This window comes from Hordeum vulgare, chromosome 3H (assembly GCF_904849725.1).
Source record: "Hordeum vulgare subsp. vulgare chromosome 3H, MorexV3_pseudomolecules_assembly, whole genome shotgun sequence".
NCBI lineage: Eukaryota > Viridiplantae > Streptophyta > Magnoliopsida > Poales > Poaceae > Hordeum > Hordeum vulgare.
Genome location: NC_058520.1, coordinates 580,457,376 through 580,477,472, shown reverse-complemented (window position 1 = coordinate 580,477,472; position 20,097 = coordinate 580,457,376). Strand labels below are relative to the sequence as shown.

Sequence of the window (20,097 nt, the reverse complement as noted above, 5' to 3'; positions counted from 1 at the left end):
ATTACGACTGACTGGGCAAAAGTCATATCAACCAGCACCAAAAATAATCAACTCAAAATATCTTTCTGAATAAAAATGAAAAATAATCTCGTGAGCGAAAAGTTTCTGTCTTTTTCCAGCAGGATCAAAGAACCATCACCAAGACTAGTCATAAAGGTTTTACTTGGCTCAAACACAGAAAGAAACACAAAAGACACTATCATAAAATAATTATGATGGTGTGGACGCAACAAAACAGAAAGAAAAAGATAAACTCATTGGGTTGCCTCCCAACAAGCGCTATTGTTTAACGCCCTTAGCTAGGCATAAAGCGATAGAATCACGTATCGTCGTCTTTGATGCTCAAACCATAAGTAGCCCTCATCATGGATTCATAAGGCAATATTATTTTCTTTCTAGGAAAATGTTCCATGCCCTTATTTAAAGGAAATTTAAATCTAATATTCCCTTCCTTCATATCGATGATAGCACCGATAGTCCTTAGGAAAGGTCTACCAAGAATAATAGGACATGTAGGATTGCAATCAATGTCAAGCACAATGAAATCCACGGGTACATAGTTCCTCTTTGCAATAATAAGAACATCATTGATCCTTCCCATGGGTTTCTTGACAGTAGAATCCGCAAGATGCAAATTAAGAGAACATTCCTCAATCTCAATAAAACCCAAAACATCACATAAAGACTTTGGAATCACGGAAACACTAGCACCCAAATCACACAAAGCATTGCATTCATAGTTTTTGATTTTGATTCTGATAGTAGGTTCCCACTCATCATGAAGCTTTCTAGGGATAGAGACTTCCAATTCAAGTTTCTCTTCAAGAGATTTTATCATAGCTTCGACGATATGATCGGTAAAGGCCTTGTTTTGGCTATAAGCGTGTGGAGAGTTTAGCATGGATTGCATCAAGGAAATGCATTCAATCAAGGAGCAACTATCATAATTGAATTCCTTGAAATCCAAAGTAGTAATTTCATTACTACTCAAAGTTTTAATATCTTCTAATCCACTTTCAATGCTTTTAGCATCAAGATAGATGGACTCCGAATCATTGGGGCGTTTTTCAACCAAAGTGGATTCATATCCAGCCCCATCATCATTAGGTTTGTGATACGTCCATTTTGCATCATGTTTTCATGTTGATATTTATCACTTCTTTGGCCGTTATTTCACTTCACGGTACAATTCTTATGCCTTTTCTCTCTTATTTTGCAAGGTTTACATGAAGAGGAGAATACCGGCAACTGGAATTCTGGCCTGAAAGTGGAGCAAAGTTGAGATACCTATTCTGCGCAACTCCAAACGCCGTAAAAATCAACGAGGATTTTTTTCCCGATTTATCAAAAATACTGGGCCGAAGAAGTGCCAGAGGGGCACCAGCGGATGCCCACAAGCCTGCACGGTGCGGCCACCCCCCCCCCCAGGTCGCACCATGAGGGCTTGTGGGCAGCCCACTAGCCCACTTGCTCCCCTCTTTTGCTATATGGAGGGTTTCGTCCAGGAAAAAAATCAGGGAGGAGCTTTTTCGTGGTTTTGCCGCCGCCACGAGGCGGAACTTGAGCAGAACCAATCTAGAGCTCCGGCACGACGATCCTGTCGGGGAAACTTCCCTCCCGGAGGGGGAAATCGTTGCCATCATCATCACCAACACTCCTCTCATCGGAGGGGACTCGTCACCATCAACATCTTCATCAGCACCATCTCTTCTCCAAACCCTAGTTCATCTCTTGTAACCAATCTCCGTCTCCCAACTCCGATTGGTACTTGTAAGGTTGCTAGTAGTGTTGATTACTCTTTGTAGTTGATGCTAGTTGGATTACTTGGTGGAAGAGTTTATGTTCAGATCCTTGATGCTACTCATTACCTCTCTGGTCATGAATATGATTATGTTTTGTGAGTAGTTACTTTTGTTCCTGAGGACATGGGATAAGTCATGCTAATAGTAGTCATGTGAATTTGGTATTCGTTCGGTAATTTGATGTGTTGTATGTTGTTTTTCCTGTAGTGGTGTTATGTGAACGTCGACTACATAACACTTCACCATTATTTGGGCCTAGAGGAAGGCATTGGGAAGTAGTAAGTAGATGATGGGTTGCTAGAGTGACAGAAGCTTAAACCCTAGTTTATGCGTTGCTTCGTAAGGGGCTCATTTGGATCCACTAGTTTAATGTTATGGTTAGACTTTGTCTTAATTCTTCTTTCGTAGTTGCGGATGCTTGCGAGAGGGGTTAATCATAAGTGGTAAGCTTGTCCAAGTAAGGGCAGTACCCAAGCGCCGGTCCACCCACATATCAAACTATCAAAGTAACGAACGCGAATCATATGAACATGATGAAACTAGCATGACAGAAATTCCCGTGTGTCCTCGGGAGCGTTTTTCCTCCTATAAGACTTTGTCCAGGCTTGTCCCTTGCTACAAAAGGGATTGGGCCACTTTGCTACTCCGTTGCTACTTTTGTTACTTGTTGCTTGCTACGAATCATCTCACCACACAATCACTTGTTACCGATAATTTCAGTGCTTACAGATATTTCCTTGCTGAAAACCACTTGTCAAATCCTTCTGCTCCTCGTTGGGTTCGACACTCTTACTTATCGAAAGGACTATGATTGATCCCCTATACTTGTGGGTCATCAAGACTCTTTTCTGGCGCCGTTGCCGGGGAGTGAAGTGCCTTTGGTAAGTGGAACTTGGTAAGGAAACATTCATATAGTGTGCTGAAATTTATTGTCACTTGTCACTATGGATACTAATCCTTTGAGGGGCTTGTTCGGGGTATCTTCACCTTGAACGAAAGCACAAATATTTGCTCCTCAACCTACTGCACCTACTGAAAATATTTGCTTTGAATTTCCTTCGGTATGCTTGAGAAACTGTTGGCTAATCCTTTTACACGAGATGGAACATCACATCCAGACTTGCATCTAATCTATGTAGATGAAGTTTGTGGTTTATTTAAGCTTGCAGGTGTGCCCGAGGATGAGGTCAAGAAGAGGGTCTTTCCTTTATCTTTGAAGGATAAGACGTTGACATGGTATAGATCATGGGACTACAATCGGTTGAAATTGGAATTTCACCAAAAGTTTTATCCTATGCATTTAGTACATCGTGATCGGAATTATATTTATAATTTTTGGCCTCATGACAGAGAAAGCATTGCTCAAGCTTGGGGGAGGCTTAAACCAATGTTATATTCATGCCCCAACCATGAGCTCTCGAGAGAAATTATCATTCAGAACTTCTATGCTCGGCTTTCTCATGATTATCGCACCATGCTTGACACTTCTTGTACCGGTTCTTTTATGAAGAGAGATATTGACTTCAAATGGAATTTTTTGGAAAGAATTAAACACAACTCTGAAGATTGGGAGCTTGAAGAAGGTAAGGAGTCAGGTATGAATTTCACATTTGATTGCGTTAAATCCTTTGTTGAGACAAATACCTTTAGTGATTTTAGCGCTAAGTATGGACTTGACTCTGGGATAGTAGCTTCATTGTTTGAATCTTTTGCTGCTCATATTGATCTCCCCAAAGAGAAGTGGTTTAAATATCATCCTCCTTTAGAAGTCAATGTAGTTAAACCCACTCCAGTTGAAGAGAAAGTCATTGCCTATAATGATCATGTTGTTCCCAGTGCTTACATTGAGAAACCACCTTTCCCTGTTAGGATAAAGGACCATTCTAAAGCTTCAATTGTGATACGTGGAGGCTATATTAGAACACCTACACCCCCTGAGCAAATTAGAGTTGAACCTAGCATTGCGATTAACAAAGATCTTCTGTCTGAAGATGTTGAGGGACATAATATTCACTTCTGTGAAGATGCTGCTAGAATTGCTAAACCTCACGCTAGAGACAAACATAGGCATGTTGTTGGCATGCCTGTGGTTTCTGTTAAGATAGGAGATCATTGTTATCATGGTTTATGTGACGTGGGTTCTAGTGTTAGTGCAATACCTCAATCCTTATACGATCAAATCAAAGATGAGATTGCACCTGTTGAGATAGAACCTATTGATGTCACTATTCAGCTTGCCAATAGAGATACTATCTGCCCTCTGGGAATTGTTAGGGATGTTGAAGTCTTGTGTGGTAAAACGAAGTATCCTGCTGATTTCCTCGTTCTTTCTACTGCACAAGATAGCTTTTGTCCCATCATATTTGGTAGACCCTTTCTCAATATTTTCAATGCTCATATTGATTGTGAGAAGCAATCTGACACTATTGGCTTTGAAGGTGTGTCACATGAGTTCAATTTCTCTAAGATTGGTAGACAACCTCATGAAAAGGAGTTGCCTAGTAGGGATGAAACTATTGCCTTAGCTTCTATTGTCGTACCTCCTACCGATCCCTTAGAGCAATACTTGCTTGAGCATGAAAATGATATGCATATGGATGAAAGGGATGAGATAGATAGAGTTGTCTTAGAACAATATCCTATCCTTAAGAATAACTTTCCTGCTGAACTGCTTGGGGATCCTCCCCCACCAAAGGGTGATCTTGTGTTCGAGCTTAAACGGTTGCCTGATACTCTTAAGTATGCCTATCTTGATGAAAAAGAGATATATCATTTTATTATTAGTGCTAGCCTCTCGGAGCATGAAGAAAAGAAGTGACTAAAAACTCTAAGGAAGCACCGTGCTGCTATTGGATATACTCTTGATGATCTTAAGGGCATTAGTCCTACCCTATGCCAGCACAAGATTAAAATTGATCCTGATTTTAAACTTGTTGCTGATCATCAAAGGAGATTGAATCCTAAGATGAAAGAAGTAGTAAGAAAAGAAATACTAAAGCTCGTGGAAGCGGGTATTATCTATCATGTTGCTCATAGCGATTGGGTGAGTCCGGTGCATTGCGTCCCTAAGAAGGGAGGCATTACCATTGTCCCTAATGATAAGGATGAATTGATCCCACAAAGGATTATTACTGGCTATAGGATGGTGATCGATTTTAGGAAATTGAATAAAGCCACTAGGAAAGATCATTACCCTTTGCCTTTTATCGACCAAATGCTAGAAAGGTTGTCCAAACACACACACTTCTTCTTTCTAGACGGTTATTCCAGTTTCTCCCAAATACCAGTTGCACAATCTGATCAGGAGAAAACCACTTTCACCTGCCCTTTCGGTACCTTTGCTTATAGACGTATGCCTTTTGGCTTATGTAATGCACCTGCCACCTTTCAAAGATGTATGATAGCTATATTCTCTGACTTTTGTGAAAAGATTGTTGAGGTTTTCATGGATGACTTCTCCGTTTACGGGTCTTCCTTTGATGATTGCGTCAGCAACCTTGATCGAGTCTTGCAGAGATGTAAAGATACCAATCTTGTCTTGAATTCGGAGAAGTGCCACTTTATGGTTAATGAAGGCATCGTCTTAGGACATAAAATTTCAGAAAGAGGTATTGAAGTCGATAAGGCTAAGGTTGATGCAATCGAGAAAATGCCATACCCCACAGATATCAAAGGGATAAGAAGTTTCCTTCGTCATGCTGGTTTCTATAGAAGGTTCATTAAAGACTTGTCTAAGATTTCTAGGCCTCTTACCAATCTCTTGCAAAAGGATATTCCTTTTGTTTTTCACGATGATTGTGAGGAAGCCTTCGAAATACTTAAGAGGGCTTTGATAACTACACCTATTGTTCAACCACCTGATTGGAAGTTGCCTTTTGAGATCATGTGTGACGCTAGCGATTATGCTGTTGGTGTTGTTATAGGGCAAAGAGTTGATAAGAAGTTGAATGTTATTCACTACGCTAGTAAAACTCTAGACAGTGCCCAAAGAAACTATGCCACTACGGAGAAGGAATTTTTAGCAGTCGTCTTTGCATGTGAAAAGTTCAGGTCTTACATAGTTGACTCTAAAGTCATTATTCACACTGATCACGCTCCTACTAAGTACCTAATGGAGAAGAAGGACGCCAAACCTAGACTTATCAGATGGGTTCTCTTGCTACAAGAATTTGATTTGCACGTTTTCGACACAAATGGTGCTAATAACCCAGTAGCAGATAACTTGTCTAGGTTGGAGAACATTCTTGATGACCCACAACCTATTGATGATAGCTTTCCCGATGAGCATCTGAATGTCATCAATGCTTCACGTAGTGCACCGTGGTATGCTGATTATGCAAACTATATCGTTGCCAAATACATACTACCTAGTTTCACATACCAGCAAAAGAAGAAATTCTTATTTGACTTGAGACATTACTTTTGGGATGATCCTCACCTTTATAAGGAGGAGTAGATGGTGTTATTAGACGTTGTGTACCTGAACATGAACAGGGACAGATCCTACAGAAGTGTCACTCCGAGGCCTACGAAGGACACCATGCGGGAGACAGAACTGCACACAAGGTATTGCAATCAGGTTTCTATTGGTCCACTCTCTTCAAGGATGCCTGTAAGTTTGTCTTGTCTTGTGAAGAATGTCAAAGAATAGGTAATATTAGCAAACGTCAGGAAATGCCTATGAACTATTCACTTGTCGTTGAACCATTTGATGTTTGGGGCTTTGATTATATGGGACCTTTTCCTAAATCCAAAAGGTATACGCTTATCTTAGTTGTTGTTGATTACGTCACTAAGTGGGTAGAAGCTATCCCCACTAGTAGTGCTGATCACAACACCTCTATCAAGATGTTGAAAGAAGTTATCTTCCCTAGATTTGGAGTCCCTAGATATCTAATGACCGACGGTGGTTCACACTTCATTCATGGTGCTTTCCGTAAAACGCTTGCTAAGTACGATGTCAACCATAGAATTGTGTCTCCCTATCACCCTCAGTCCAGTGGTCAAGTAGATCTAAGTAATAGAGAGATTAAACTGATTCTGCAAAAGACTGTCAACGGGTCTAGAAAGAATTGGTCTAAGAAGCTTGATGATGCACTGTGGGCTTATAGAACTGCCTATAAGAATCCCATGGGCATGTCTCCGTACAAAATGGTGTATGGGAAAGCATGTCACGTACCTCTTGAGCTAGAGCATAAAGCTTATTGGGCAATGAAAGAGCTCAACTTTGATTTCAAACTTGCCGGTGAGAAGAGGTTATTTGATATTAGCTTGCTTGATGAATGGAAAACTCAGGCATATGAGAATGCCAAGCTCTTCAAAGAGAAGGTTAATAGGTGGCATGATAAGAGGATACAAAAGCGTGAGTTCAATGTAGGTGATTATGTCTTGCTATATAACTCTCATTTAAGATTCTTTGTAGGCAAGCTTCTCTCTAAATGGGAAGGTCCCTATGTTGTTGAGGAAGTATATCGTCCCGGTGCTATCAAGATCAACAACACGAAAGGTAATTTTCCGAGAGTGGTAAATGGGCAGAGAATCAAGCATTATATCTCAGGTACTCCCATTAATGTTGAAAGCAATATCATCAATACCATAACTCCGGAGGAATACCTAAGGGATGTTTATCAGCCTGTTTCAGACTCCGAAAACGAAGAGGTATGTGTTTTGGTAAGAAAACAGAGTCCAAAACTTTTCCAGTAGGAATTTTTCTCCATTTTGGAATATTTGAAAAAATACAAAAATTGGAAGTAGTCTGGAAAGTGAGCGAGGAGGCGACAAGCCTGCACGGCGCGGGCCCACCCCCTGGCCGCGTCGTGAGGGCTTGTGGCCACCTCGTGCGCCTCCCGGACTCCGTTTTCGTGCGGGGTACTCCTTCTGGTCTGAAAAAAATCATTATATATACTTCTGTTTGGTCTGACCCCTGCATCACACAGATTTCCTCTGTTTTTCGTTTTGAGCCTGTTTTCTGCCGCAGATCTAGGCCAAGATGTCTTCTCAGGATTCACAGGGGGAGAGCTATGTGGTTGATTACCTTGCTAACCCCAAGGTCTATGGGTACTTTGATCCTTATGGCTGGACCTCTGATGAGGAAGAAGATTATGATCCCAAGGAGAAGGAACAAATGAGTTCCGATGAAGAGGAGGCTCCTCTTCGTCAACCTGGACGCACACATGTGGAGTTCAAGAAGTCGAGCCTCCCTGACTCAAGGAAGAAGCCTAAGACCTTGTTTATCCCTTCTCGTTTCTTGCAGGAGAGTAAGCAGGAATTATGCCAAAGGGTATTGAAGCTTGAAGAGGAAAATGATGATCTGAGGGAGCAGAATTTTATGCTCAAGTGAAAATTAAACAAGCTCAAGACCTCTTCAACAACTCCACCACCTTCACCACCAAAGGAGGACAACTGAGCATTGGTATGGGCAATCCCCTTGGCTTTTGCCAAGCTTGGGGGAGTTGCCTCGGTATCGTATCACCATCACATCTTTTGCCTTTACCTTTGTTTTAGTTTTCCTTTTCAGTTTTCTTTGTCTCTAGTAGTTTAAACGTCTTAGTGTTTTAGTTTTGAGTTTTGCTTTGTGTCACCCCCGATGTATTCTTGCTCGTGAGCCTTATAATAAAGAGTGTCTTAGTTGAAGGGCTTTGCCTCTTGCCATGATCAATAGAGTGAGAAAAGAACAAAAGCATGAAAGATCATGTAATGATCTTATGGGAAGTGATGGCTTCACATATAAAAAGAATGAGGATTGAAACTTGTTGAGGGTAGACAAACGTAGACCTTGGTCATTGTTGCAATTAATAGGAAGTCATAAAGAAGGAGAGGTTCACATATAAATATATCATCTCTCACACCATCTATGATTGTGAACACTCACTAAACTATTGCATGCCTAGAAGTAGATGTTGGACAAGGAAGACAACGTAATGAATTGTGTTTTCTTGGCTCTGAACAATGTTATATAATTAGTGATCCCTTAGCATGTGACGATTGCTTCCGCCTCATATTAGCCAAAACCTCCCGCACCAAGTAGAGATACTACTTGTGCATCCATAAACCTACAAACCAGTTTTGCCATGAGTGTCCACCATACCTACCTATGGATTGAATAAGATCCCTCAAGTAAGTTGTCATCGGTGCAAGCAATAGAAATTGCTCTCTAATATGTATGATCTATTAGTGTGTGGAAAATAAGCTTTATACGAACCTGTGATGAGGAAGACATAAAAGCGACAGACTGCATAATAAAGTTCTTTATCACAGGAGGCAATATAAAGTGACGTTCCTCCGCACTAAGAGGACACGCATCCAAACCTCAAAAGCGCATGACAACCTCTGCTTCCCTCTGCGAAGGGCCTATCTTGTACCTTTACTTTTTGTCCTTGAAAGAGTCATGGTGATCTTCACCAATTCCTTATTTCGCCTTTATCTTGGCTAACGTCATATGCTTGGGAAAGATCTATATCCATATGTCAACTTGGAGGTAGGCATTCATGAATTATTATTGTTGACATTACCCTTGAGGTAAGCAGTTTGGAGGCAAAACTGTAAGCCCCTATCTTTCTCTGTGTCCAGCTGAAACTTTGATCTCATGAGTATCACGTGAGTTGTAGCAATTGTAGAGAACGAAAGAATGATTGAGTATGTGGATTTGCTTTACAAGCTCTTATTTGACTCTTTCTGATATTGTGATAAATTGCAATTGCTTCAATGACTAAAGGCTATCGGTTGTTACTTCTTGGTAAGGTTCTTGATCCATGCTTTACTTTGTGAAGGAATTATCACTTTAGCATGAGAGATTATATGTTGGTAATTTGTTCACCCACCGTAATATTTGCTATTTTGAGAGAAGCCTCTAGTGAACACTATGGCCCCCGGGTCTACTTCACACCATATTTTCAGCCTTACTCTTTTACTTCGTTGCACTTTCCGCCTTCAGATCTCACTTTGCAATCAATCTTGAAGGGATTGACAACCCCTTTATAGCGTTGGGTGCAAGCCCTTTTGTGTTTGCGCAGGTACTCTGGACTTGACGAGATTCTCCTACTGGATTGATACCTTGGTTCTCAAACTGAGGGAAATACTTACTGCTCCTGTGCTGCATCACCCTTTCCTCTTCAAGGGAAAAACCAACGTAAGCCAAGTCTCCGTCAACGTGCCAATTTCTGGCGTTGTTGTTTGAGAAGTAGCAGTGGCTCGAGCATGGGCGCCTGTGGTGGCGCTATGCCCCAATATGCGTAGATGTCCGAGGGCATAATAATGTACCTGCCTAGATGAAGGTTGTACAAAGAAGGAGCAGGCAAAGTAATAGTCTCACGAGTACCCTGGCTAAATACCAAGTTATAAATCATCCTCTTATTATTATCTTTATCAAGAAAATCATGGCGAACCATGCTATCATAATCTAAATATCTCTCAAGAAGAAGCATCTCTTCTTCCTCGTATAGTCTAATAGGTATCTCGAAATGTTTAGCAAGACGGGTAGCATAGATACCTCCATAAACAACGCCCTTGGTACGGTTCGTGTTCAACCTTTGAGCCACTACAGCGCCCAAGCTATAAGTTTTATCATTATAAAGAGCTTCGCGCAAGACCGCAAGATCTGGGGAGCAAAGAGCCCCATCTTTCCCACGGCCAATCAAACATTTTCCCACGAACAATGAGAAATACCGAAGCACGGGAAAATGTACGCTAGCAACTCTAGCGCAAGACACTCCTCTCTCCTCTCCTACATCAATAGTATCAATGAAAGCCTCCAAGTCCCGTGGACGAGGTTCATGAATATCCCCAACATAATTTAAATTGCAAACATTGCAGAAATCCTGAAGTGACATGCGCTGGGGGATATCATATAACTTGAACTCAACCATAGGAGGACTCTTCCTTGGATAAAAATTAAAGCTTTGCACGAAAATATTAGTGAGGAGCAGGTATTGTGGACACTTATCTTCGACAAATGCGTTAAGGCCTGCTTTCTCCACCAAGTAATAAAAATCCTCATAAAGACCGGTGGCGTGTAAGAGCACATCGCTTGGCCACTCGCACGCTCGAACTTCTGCAACTCGGGGGACCGGATACTTGGGTTTCTTCTTCTCATTTTCATCTTCCTTGGGGTCACGGCTTGAAGAGCCTCTTAGGAACCTCCTCATCTTTTCCTTTTTCTTTCTCTGAAAATTTCTGAAATTTTCAGTGACTCAGAAGAAAAGTGAACAAGGCTCAACAAAACTCATAGCAACTACTCCTACAAGTGTCTAGAGGCCATATCATGCATCAAAACTACTTGAGACCAACTAAAATTAACATGCAAAGCTCAAGAACAGCGTCACCAAGGCAGCAAAAATATGCAACGAATAAAGCACTAGAACAAAAACCAATTGGACCAATGGAGGAGTCACATACCAAGGAACAATTCCCCAAAACAGTTTGGTGAATGGGGCTTTGCACAAGGAGAATGAAAAATGCAGCACAAAGAGCAAGAATACGGGTTTGAGTTGTGGAATGATTTTTCTGGAGGTAGACGAAGGAGATGGGAGCTGGAATAAGTGGAGGGGGCCACGTGGGGCCCACAAGCCTGCCAGGCGCGGCCAGGGGGGTAGGCGCACCTCTGGGCTTGTGGCCCACTGGTGCATCCCCCTGACTAGCTTTCTATCTCGGAAATTTTCAAATATTCCAGAAAAAATCATACTTGAATTTCAGGGCATTTGGAGAACTTTTATTTTTGGGTCACTTTTCTATTGAACGGAAAACGCGGAAAACAGGAAAATAAAGCTGAAATTATTATTTTTCTTCTAACTAACAGAAAGTAAAAGTTGGGAACATAAGGTTGTGACTCCTAGATTCTTCCATCTCATGGTCATCAAAAGAAATCCGTCAATGAGGTTGATCAAGTCTCCTTGACAAACTTTTTTTGAATCACATAAAACCGTAGAATTTTTGAATAATCACTAGGTTACCTCAACGGGGATGTGCATATCCCCAACAAGTAAATCATAATTCATCTTGACAGTAGGTATAGGGCATTCAAAGCCTCCAATAATAATCGATAAAGATTTCTCAATAGCATTGATGCAATGAACTCGATATTGTTTCTTCCGAAAGTGCACCGTGTGCTCATTACCATTAACATGGAAAGTGACATTGCCTTTGTTGCAATCAATAACAGCCCCTGCAGTGTTTAAAAAGGTTCTTCCAAGGATGACCGCCATGGCATCATCCTCGGGAATATCCAGAATAATAAAGTCCATTAAGATAGTAACGTTAGCAACCACAACAGGCACATCCTCGCAAATGCCGATAGGAAAAGCAGTTGATTAGTCGGCCATTTGCAAAGACATTTCAGTAGGTGTCAACTTATCCAATTCAAGTCTAGGATATAAAGAGAGAGTCATAACACTAACACCGGCTCCAAGATCGCATAAAGTAGTTCTAACATAATTTCCTTTAATGGAGCAAGGTATAGTGGGCACTCCAGGATCACCTAGTTTCTTAGGAGTCCCACCCTTGAAGGTGTAATTAGCAAGCATGGTGGAAATCTCAACCTCAGGTATCTTCCTTTTATTAGTCACAATATCTTTCATGTACTTATCATAAGGAGACATTTTAAGCATATCAGTCAAACGCATTTGCAAAAAGATAGGTCTAATCATTTCAACAAAGCGCTCAAAATCCTCATCATCCTTTTGCTTGGATCGTTTGGGAGGAAAGGGCATGGGTTTCTGAACCCATGATTCTCTTTCTTTACCATGCTTCCTAGCAATAAAATCGTTCTTATCATATCTCTTGTTCTTAGGTTGTGGGTTATCAAGATCAGGTTCAACCTCCACATCCTTATCATTACTAGGTTGAGCATGAACATGAACACCATTATCAATATTATCACTAGGCTCATGTTCATCGCCAGATTGTGTTTCGGCATCAGAAATAGAGACATCATTTGGATTCTCGCGTGTAACAACAGCAGATTTGCTATCATGCAAGTTCCTATCATCTTTCTTTTTCTTCCTATTACCAGGATGACTAGGTGCATCACGGTTAACTCCTTGAGAATCTTGTTCAATTCTCTTAGGATGGCCATCGGGATATAAAGGTTCCTGAGTCATTCTACTACCTCTAGTGACAACTCTAACAGAATTGTCATTCAACTCATTGAGCAAGTCATTATGAGCCTTAAGTACTTGTTCTACTTGAGTAGTGACCATAGAAGCATGTTTACCCAAAAGCTTAAGATCATTGACATTTCTATCCACACAAGCACTCATATGATTAATCATACGAGCATTTTATTTCAATTGTTTGCTAACATAATCATTAAAACTTTTTTGTTTGGCAACAAAGTTATCAAATTCATCTAAGCATAAGCTAGCAGGTTTATCATAAGGGATATCACTCTCATTGAATCTACAAAGAGAATTTACCTCTACTACCTGTGTCGGGTTATCAAGACCATGTATTTCTTCAATAGGTGGTATATTCTTAACATCTTCATATTTAATACCTTTCTCTTGCATAGATTTCTTGGCTTCTTGCATATCTTCAGGACTAAGGAATAGAATACCTCTTTTCTTTGGAGTTGGCTTCGGAGGTGGTTCGGGAATAGTCCAAGCATTATCATTGCTCAAGATATTATTCAATAGAATTTCAGCTTGTTCCACAGTTCGTTCCCTGAAAACACAACCAGCACAACTATCGAGGTGGTCCCTAGAAGCATCGGTTAGTCCATTATAAAAGATATCAAGTATTTCATTTTTCTCAAGAGGGTGATCAGGCAAAGCATTAAGTAACTGGACAAGCCTCCCCCAAGCTTGTGGGAGACTCTCTTCTTCAACTTGCACAAAGTTATATATATCCTGCAAGGCAGCTTGTTTCTTATGGGCAGGAAAATATTTCTCGGAGAAGTAGTATATCATATCCTGGGGACTAGGCACACAACCAGGAGCAAGAGAAGTAAACCAAGTTTTAGCATCACCCTTTAGTGAGAAAGGAAACAACTTAAGGATATAGTAATGGCACACTTCCACTTGCGCAATAAATTCTCAAGATGATAGCTATCCTTACAAGCAAGAAAGTCTTCAGCTACCTCTCCCTCCATAACATAACCCTTAGGTATATCAGGCAATTCATATATAGGAGAGCTAGGTCTAAGAGGTGTAACAGGAGGTTCCACTTCAACAATTTCATCAGTTTCAGAAGTATCATCACATTCAGCAGTAACTCTAGCAATTTGTGCATCAAGAAATGCACCCAGTGGCAAATCATTATCAAGCAAAGCATCATCATAAGCATCATGGATAGCAGAAGTAGCATCATCAAGCACAGGCGACATATCAGGATTACTAGTAGGTGGTGGTGTCGCGAATTTACTCATAACTGAAGGTGAATCAAGTGCAGAGCTAGATGGAAGTTCCTTACCTATCCTCGTAGTTGAGGGCAAGACTTTAGTTTTTGGATCTCTCGGATTCCTCATAGTGATCAATAGACGTAAATCCCAAGTGACTCGGAGAATAGAGCTATGCTCCCCGGCAACGGCGCCAGAAAAAGTTCTTGATAACCCACAAGTATAGGGGATCGCAACAGTTTTCGAGGGTAGAGTAATCAACCCAAATTTATTGATTCGACACAAGGGGAGCCAAAGAATATTCTCGAGTATTAGTAGTTGAGTTGTCAATTCAACCACACGTGAAAGACTTAGTATCTACAGCAAAGTTTTAGTAGCAAAGTAGTGTGATAGTAACAGTAGCAGTAGTGACAACAGTAGCGGTAAAGTAACTTAGCAAGGACCAGTATAGGAAAAGCTCGTAGGCATTGGATCGGTGATGGATAATTATGTCGGATGACATTCATCATGTAACAGTTATAACATAGGGTGATATGTAACTAGCTCCAGTTCGTCAATGTAATGTAGGCATGTATTCCGTATTTAGTCATACGTGCTTATGGAAAAGAACTTGCATGACATATTTTGTCCATCCCTCCCGTGGCAGCGGGGTCCTAAGGGAAACTAAGGGATATTAAGGTCTCCTTTTAATAGAGAACCGGAACTAATCATTAGCACAAAGTGAATACATGAACTCCTCATACTATGGTCATCTCCGGGAGTGGTTCCGGTTATTGTCACTTCGGGGTTGCCGGGTCATAACACATAGTAGGTGACTACAACTTTCAAGATAGGATCAAGAACACACATATACTGATGAAAACATAATAGGTTCAGATCTAAAATCATAGCACTCGGGCCCTAGTGACAAGCATTAAGCATAGCAAAGTAGTAGCAACATCAATCTTAGAACATGGTGGATACTAGGGATCAAACCCCATCAAAACTAACTCGATTACATGATAGATCTCATCCAACCCATCACCGTCCAGCAAGCCTACGATGAGATTACTCACGAACGATGAAGAGCATCATGGAATTGGCGATGAAGGATGGTTGGTGATGACGACGGCGTCGATTTCCCCTCTCCGGAGCCCAGAACGGACTCCAGATCTGCCCTCCCGAGGAAGAACAGGTGGTGGCGGCGGCTCCGTGTCCTGAACCGCGATGAACTCTTCTCTCCTAATTTCTCCTTGGCGAGAGAGACTTTATAGAGTTGGAGTTGGAGGCTGCAGAGCTACGTGGGCCCCACAAGCCTGCCAGGCGCGCCCTAGGGGGCGCCTCTTGGTCTTGTGGGCCCCTGGCTTCGTGTCTTCAGGTAATTCTTGCGCCAGTATTTTTTATATATTCCACAAAAAATCCTCCTAAGTTTCCAGGTCATTCCGAGAACTTTTATTTCTGCACAAAAACAACACCATGGCAATTCTGGTAAAAACAGTGTTAGTCCGAGTTAGTTCCATTCAAATCATGCAAATTAGAGTCTAAAACAAGGACAAAAGAGTTTGGAAAATTAGATACGATGGAGACGTATCAAATCCCCCAAGCTTAAAGCCTTGCTTGTCCTCAAGCAGTTCAGTTGACAAACTGAAAGAGACAGAAGAAAAACTTTTACGAACTCTATTTGATCTTGTTGTTGTAATTATGTCTAACTCATATTCGGATTTTCAGCAAGATCATAAGCTAACCACATAAGCAATAACATTTAGGTCTCATGATGTACTCATATCAATGGCATAATCAACTAGCAAGCAATAATAATAAGTTTCAAACGTCAACACTTCAATCAAAACAATCATAATACAATATGAACAGATGGTATCTCGCCAGCCCTTTCTGAGACCGCAAAACATAAATGCAGAGCACCTTCAAAGACCAAGGGCTGACTGAACATTGTAATTTATGGCTAAGAAGATCCAGTCACAGTCATACTCAATATCAATTAATAGCAAAGCATAAAAATGACGGAGGGTCTCTCTAACTGGTGCTTTTTAATAAGAAGAGGATGACTCAACAGAGCTAAAAGGGAAATGGCATGATTAAAATTGGATTTCCATCTGTTAAAGCTTTGACGCTCATTGTTAAAGACCTTTGCATTTCGGGTGATCCAAATGTTCCAACATTCAGAAAAGAAACACTTCACAAAAGAAGGGGTGATGGAAGTCCCACATGGAATTTCCCTGTCATGAAATTTGAAGATAGTTCCAAACCCTGGTGCTGAACATGCACGTAAAGGAAAGGTGATCCATTTCCTCTTTGATCACTGCATGACATAGCACACACAAATTGGATTCTGAAACATTCCAATGGCGCTTCTCAAGCATGTCCTGGATGTTTAACCTGTCCATAATGAGCATCCAGACAAAACATCTTTATTTTCATGGTACAACAACTCCTCCAAATCAAATTGAGAAGAGGTAAACCAATTCATTTTGAGAAGAGGCCAAAAGAATACTTTTTAAACTAGTAGGTTGAGAAAACAAAACTCCAAAAAAATTCTTAAAGAGGTTGTCAAAGAGCTTCAAAGCTTTTTATCAAAACCAGAATTTTAAAAATCCATTTTAAAAACAATTCAAAAATCAAGAAATCAAATTTAAAAATTTTGGGTGTTACAGTAACACGCCGACACTACCACAACCTCCCGCGCCACCATGAGGAAGGGGAAAGACAGATGGTGTCATGCAATTATAAAAGCTGAGTCAACTTTCAACTGTGTCCACGGGACGAGGCTTACACAACTTGGGTGTACGTGGCTGCCCTGCTGCTCCACCCAAAAATTAACCTATTCCTTTTATTGTTCATGTGGAACAAAATGAGTGTGTGCTCCTCTCTCCAAAGTGTTTGTGTCTTTTTTAGAGAACGAACCTACATATGTCCACGCGAAATAGTTGTGTTAGAGCGAAGCCTAGATAGTGCAAAGGAAAGGAAATGGAACATAATCTTGCAAATAAAACAAACAAACAAACAACATTTTCTAAAAAAAAGTGGTAGCATTCTAAAAACCTGTTGGCTTTTGAATATTATCAAATAATTTTCTTTCTCAAAAAAACTTTATCAAATAATACTTACATAAACAATCTCACTTCAATGTATCATAACTCTTCCATTCAGTGATAGTGCGATGTTGAAGGAGGCGTCATCAGAGATAATGATGTGGCTTTATCAATATTTTGAATTGCGGATACCAAAACTCCTACCATCATCGATGACAGTGTCGAACATGAATGAGTTACTAAAAACGTGTGAGGTTCTTTCTCGTCCATTGCAACGAATGGCACATTAAATTACATCATACAAAGGCTAATAATAATTATTTTTTTCACCCGGTGCAACGCACGACCCACTTTTGTTAGTGTCTCAAAATAATTGTTTCAAGCTTAATGTAACTTTATGCTAGAGCTGGTACTCCCTCTGTCCCAAAATAACTGTCTCAAGCTTAGTACAATTTTATACTAGAGCTAGTACAAAGTTGAGAAGCTTATTTTGAAACGGACGGAGTATAAAGTTAAGACACTTATTTTAAGACGGAGGAAGTATAAGAGAAAAAGAAACAAAGAAGTTATACTCGGTTTGCGTGGGAACAAGGGAATAGACCATGGATATTGGATAGCGGCAACTTGTACATCATCCAAAACTGGATGGACGATGGGTCCACATACAGCTGCAGGTTTTTCGCAAAAAAGAAAAAGAACAAAAAAGATACAGCTGCAGGGATGGACTTCTGGGTTTGCTTGGACAAACAAGAGCGCCGTAGGTACGAACTTACCGGACAGAGGATGAAGAGGGCTGAGGATGAATCGACTGACCTGGATTGCAGCATGCAGATGTCCGACGGCTACAACGACTACTGGAGCTCCCCGGACACCGGATACTGGAGCTCCCCAGTGGTGTCGGCGGCGGTGCCGGCGAGCAGCATGAACAACGTCGTCGTAGGCGGCCGGAATCTCAACAGCAAGCTCTACGCCCTCCGGAGCGTCGTCCCAAACATCACCAAGGTACGTACGTAGGTGCCAACGATTGAGCAACCAACTGAAATTCACTTGGGACTTGGCATGCATGCGGCAGTTCAGAATCAACCGTTCTTCCTGGCAGATGGATAAGATCTCCATTCTCAAGGACGCCATCGAGTACATCCAGAAGCTGCGGGAGCAGGAGCGCCGGATGCTCGCCGAGATATCCCTCCTTGAGTCGGCACCGGAGGTACATGGCCATGGCGACCTGCTTACTAGTACGGTACAGCCCGTCGTTCCGAACGCCGGCCACGCCATGCCACCGGTGAAGAAGACAAGGAGCCCCATGTCACTCCCGTCGGCGGTGACCCCCGCATCCGCCATGGCCGCCGCATCTCCGCCGGTCGAGGCTATCGAGGTAAACGCGCCCACGTGCTTTATCTATTTAATCATCAATAACGATTGCGGAAGATGACAGTCGACCGGCAGACGGGGACCTTGCCTGATGTTGACGCCATGGACCATGGTCTTCCGATCTTTAGCGGCATCGTCTGCTGGGTTGCTACCCCCACCACGGCACCACCGGCCCGCCGCGCGCGGACAGCAAACCAGTCGGCTCAATATTTCATTACATGGACAGGTGAGGGTGACGGGCGCTGGCGATAAGCTGCTGGTGGTGAGCGTCGCGTGGCGCCACCGGAAGGGTGCCATGGGAAAGGTGTGCTGCGCGCTCGAGGGCCTTCGGCTCGCCGTGTTCTCGGCCAACATCATGGTTGCGTCCGGGACGGTGACGTACACCGCGCTCGTACAGGTAATATTGTGTCCTTTATCAACACTTGCGTTGTCAAACTTTCTAGAGTTTCGTAAGATTTGACGGCCAACAGATTTGAAACTGTCATGAAGAAGGGGCTTTTAGTTTCAGTGAAATTTCATCAAAACTTCAATCATCTTGGTAGGATGCTAAAATGATTGCCTTTTGGTCAAAATAGTTCAGCCATTACGACACATGCAATTTAAAATTATTTTTACAGTTTCATAAATACTTGGTTTGATTTTTGTCAAATTCAAGTAGATATTTTGGTCCTTAATTTGGCCAAACCAAAATCATATGAAGTTCAGTGATGTCGACCATGACTGAAATATATCTGAAGCTGAATCAAAACCAATCGTAATTAGTCATATAATAAGTTACTTTGTATACTAGACTACTTGATATTATTCTCTTCCTAATATTATTACTAGTCTACTAAGTAATGGATATAGTCTCGCAAAAAAAGTAATAGATATGGGATCTTGAAGAACTTGAATATAAAATCAATTGTCAAATCAAAAGAACATGGATAGTGATCATTGTATTGCTGGTTCTAGTTGTATTGTTTTGTGATTATATAATTTTTATTTCTCAGAGGCAGGAAATACATAAGAGCGAAATGAAGGAATTGATCGAGACTGCAATCGCCCAAGTTGATGTCGCAGGAAGTACTCTAAGTACTATGAGTTACTACTGAGTCATGGGATGTTATGCAATGCATCGTTGCATGTTCATCTTAGTTAGTTACAAATAATCATGTGTACTCCAGGATAACAAGAACGCCATGGTGTTTTGGCAAAAAGGAAAGAGATTAAATAATACTCCCTCAGTCTCAATATAAGTGTCGTTTTTTAGTGTTATATTTGTACTAACTTCGTACTAAATTTGCGTCACTTATTTTAGAACGGATGGAGTATTTAGCAGTCCCACTGTATTTTCTGTCTCGTGGTCAACTAATAAGCAATAACCTCTTATAGCACACGATATCCATTGGATCGCACAAAATAAATAGCTTGTGCTAGGAGTGTCTCAAAATGCCAATATAATTTATTATATGTGTTTTATCTAAACTATTGCATTCTGCCAAATGATGTGGTTGTAGTGGCACAATAATGTCTCAAAATTAATATGACTATTGGCTCTTCACATTCGCTGGTCTATTTATTGGAT

At 41.3% G+C, this 20,097-nt stretch overlaps 1 protein-coding gene across 1 annotated transcript; it reads left to right on the top strand.

The window, feature by feature from the left end:
• Positions 1–17,879: 17,879 nt before the first annotated feature.
• LOC123440741 (transcription factor BHLH6-like) lies at positions 17,880–19,781 on the top strand. Its single transcript, XM_045117289.1, has 4 exons — positions 17,880–18,161; positions 18,259–18,534; positions 18,757–18,927; positions 19,523–19,781. Exons 1-4 carry the CDS (start codon positions 17,880–17,882, stop codon positions 19,622–19,624), a joined length of 831 nt encoding a protein of 276 aa, XP_044973224.1. The 3' UTR covers positions 19,625–19,781.
• Positions 19,782–20,097: the final 316 nt, after the last annotated feature.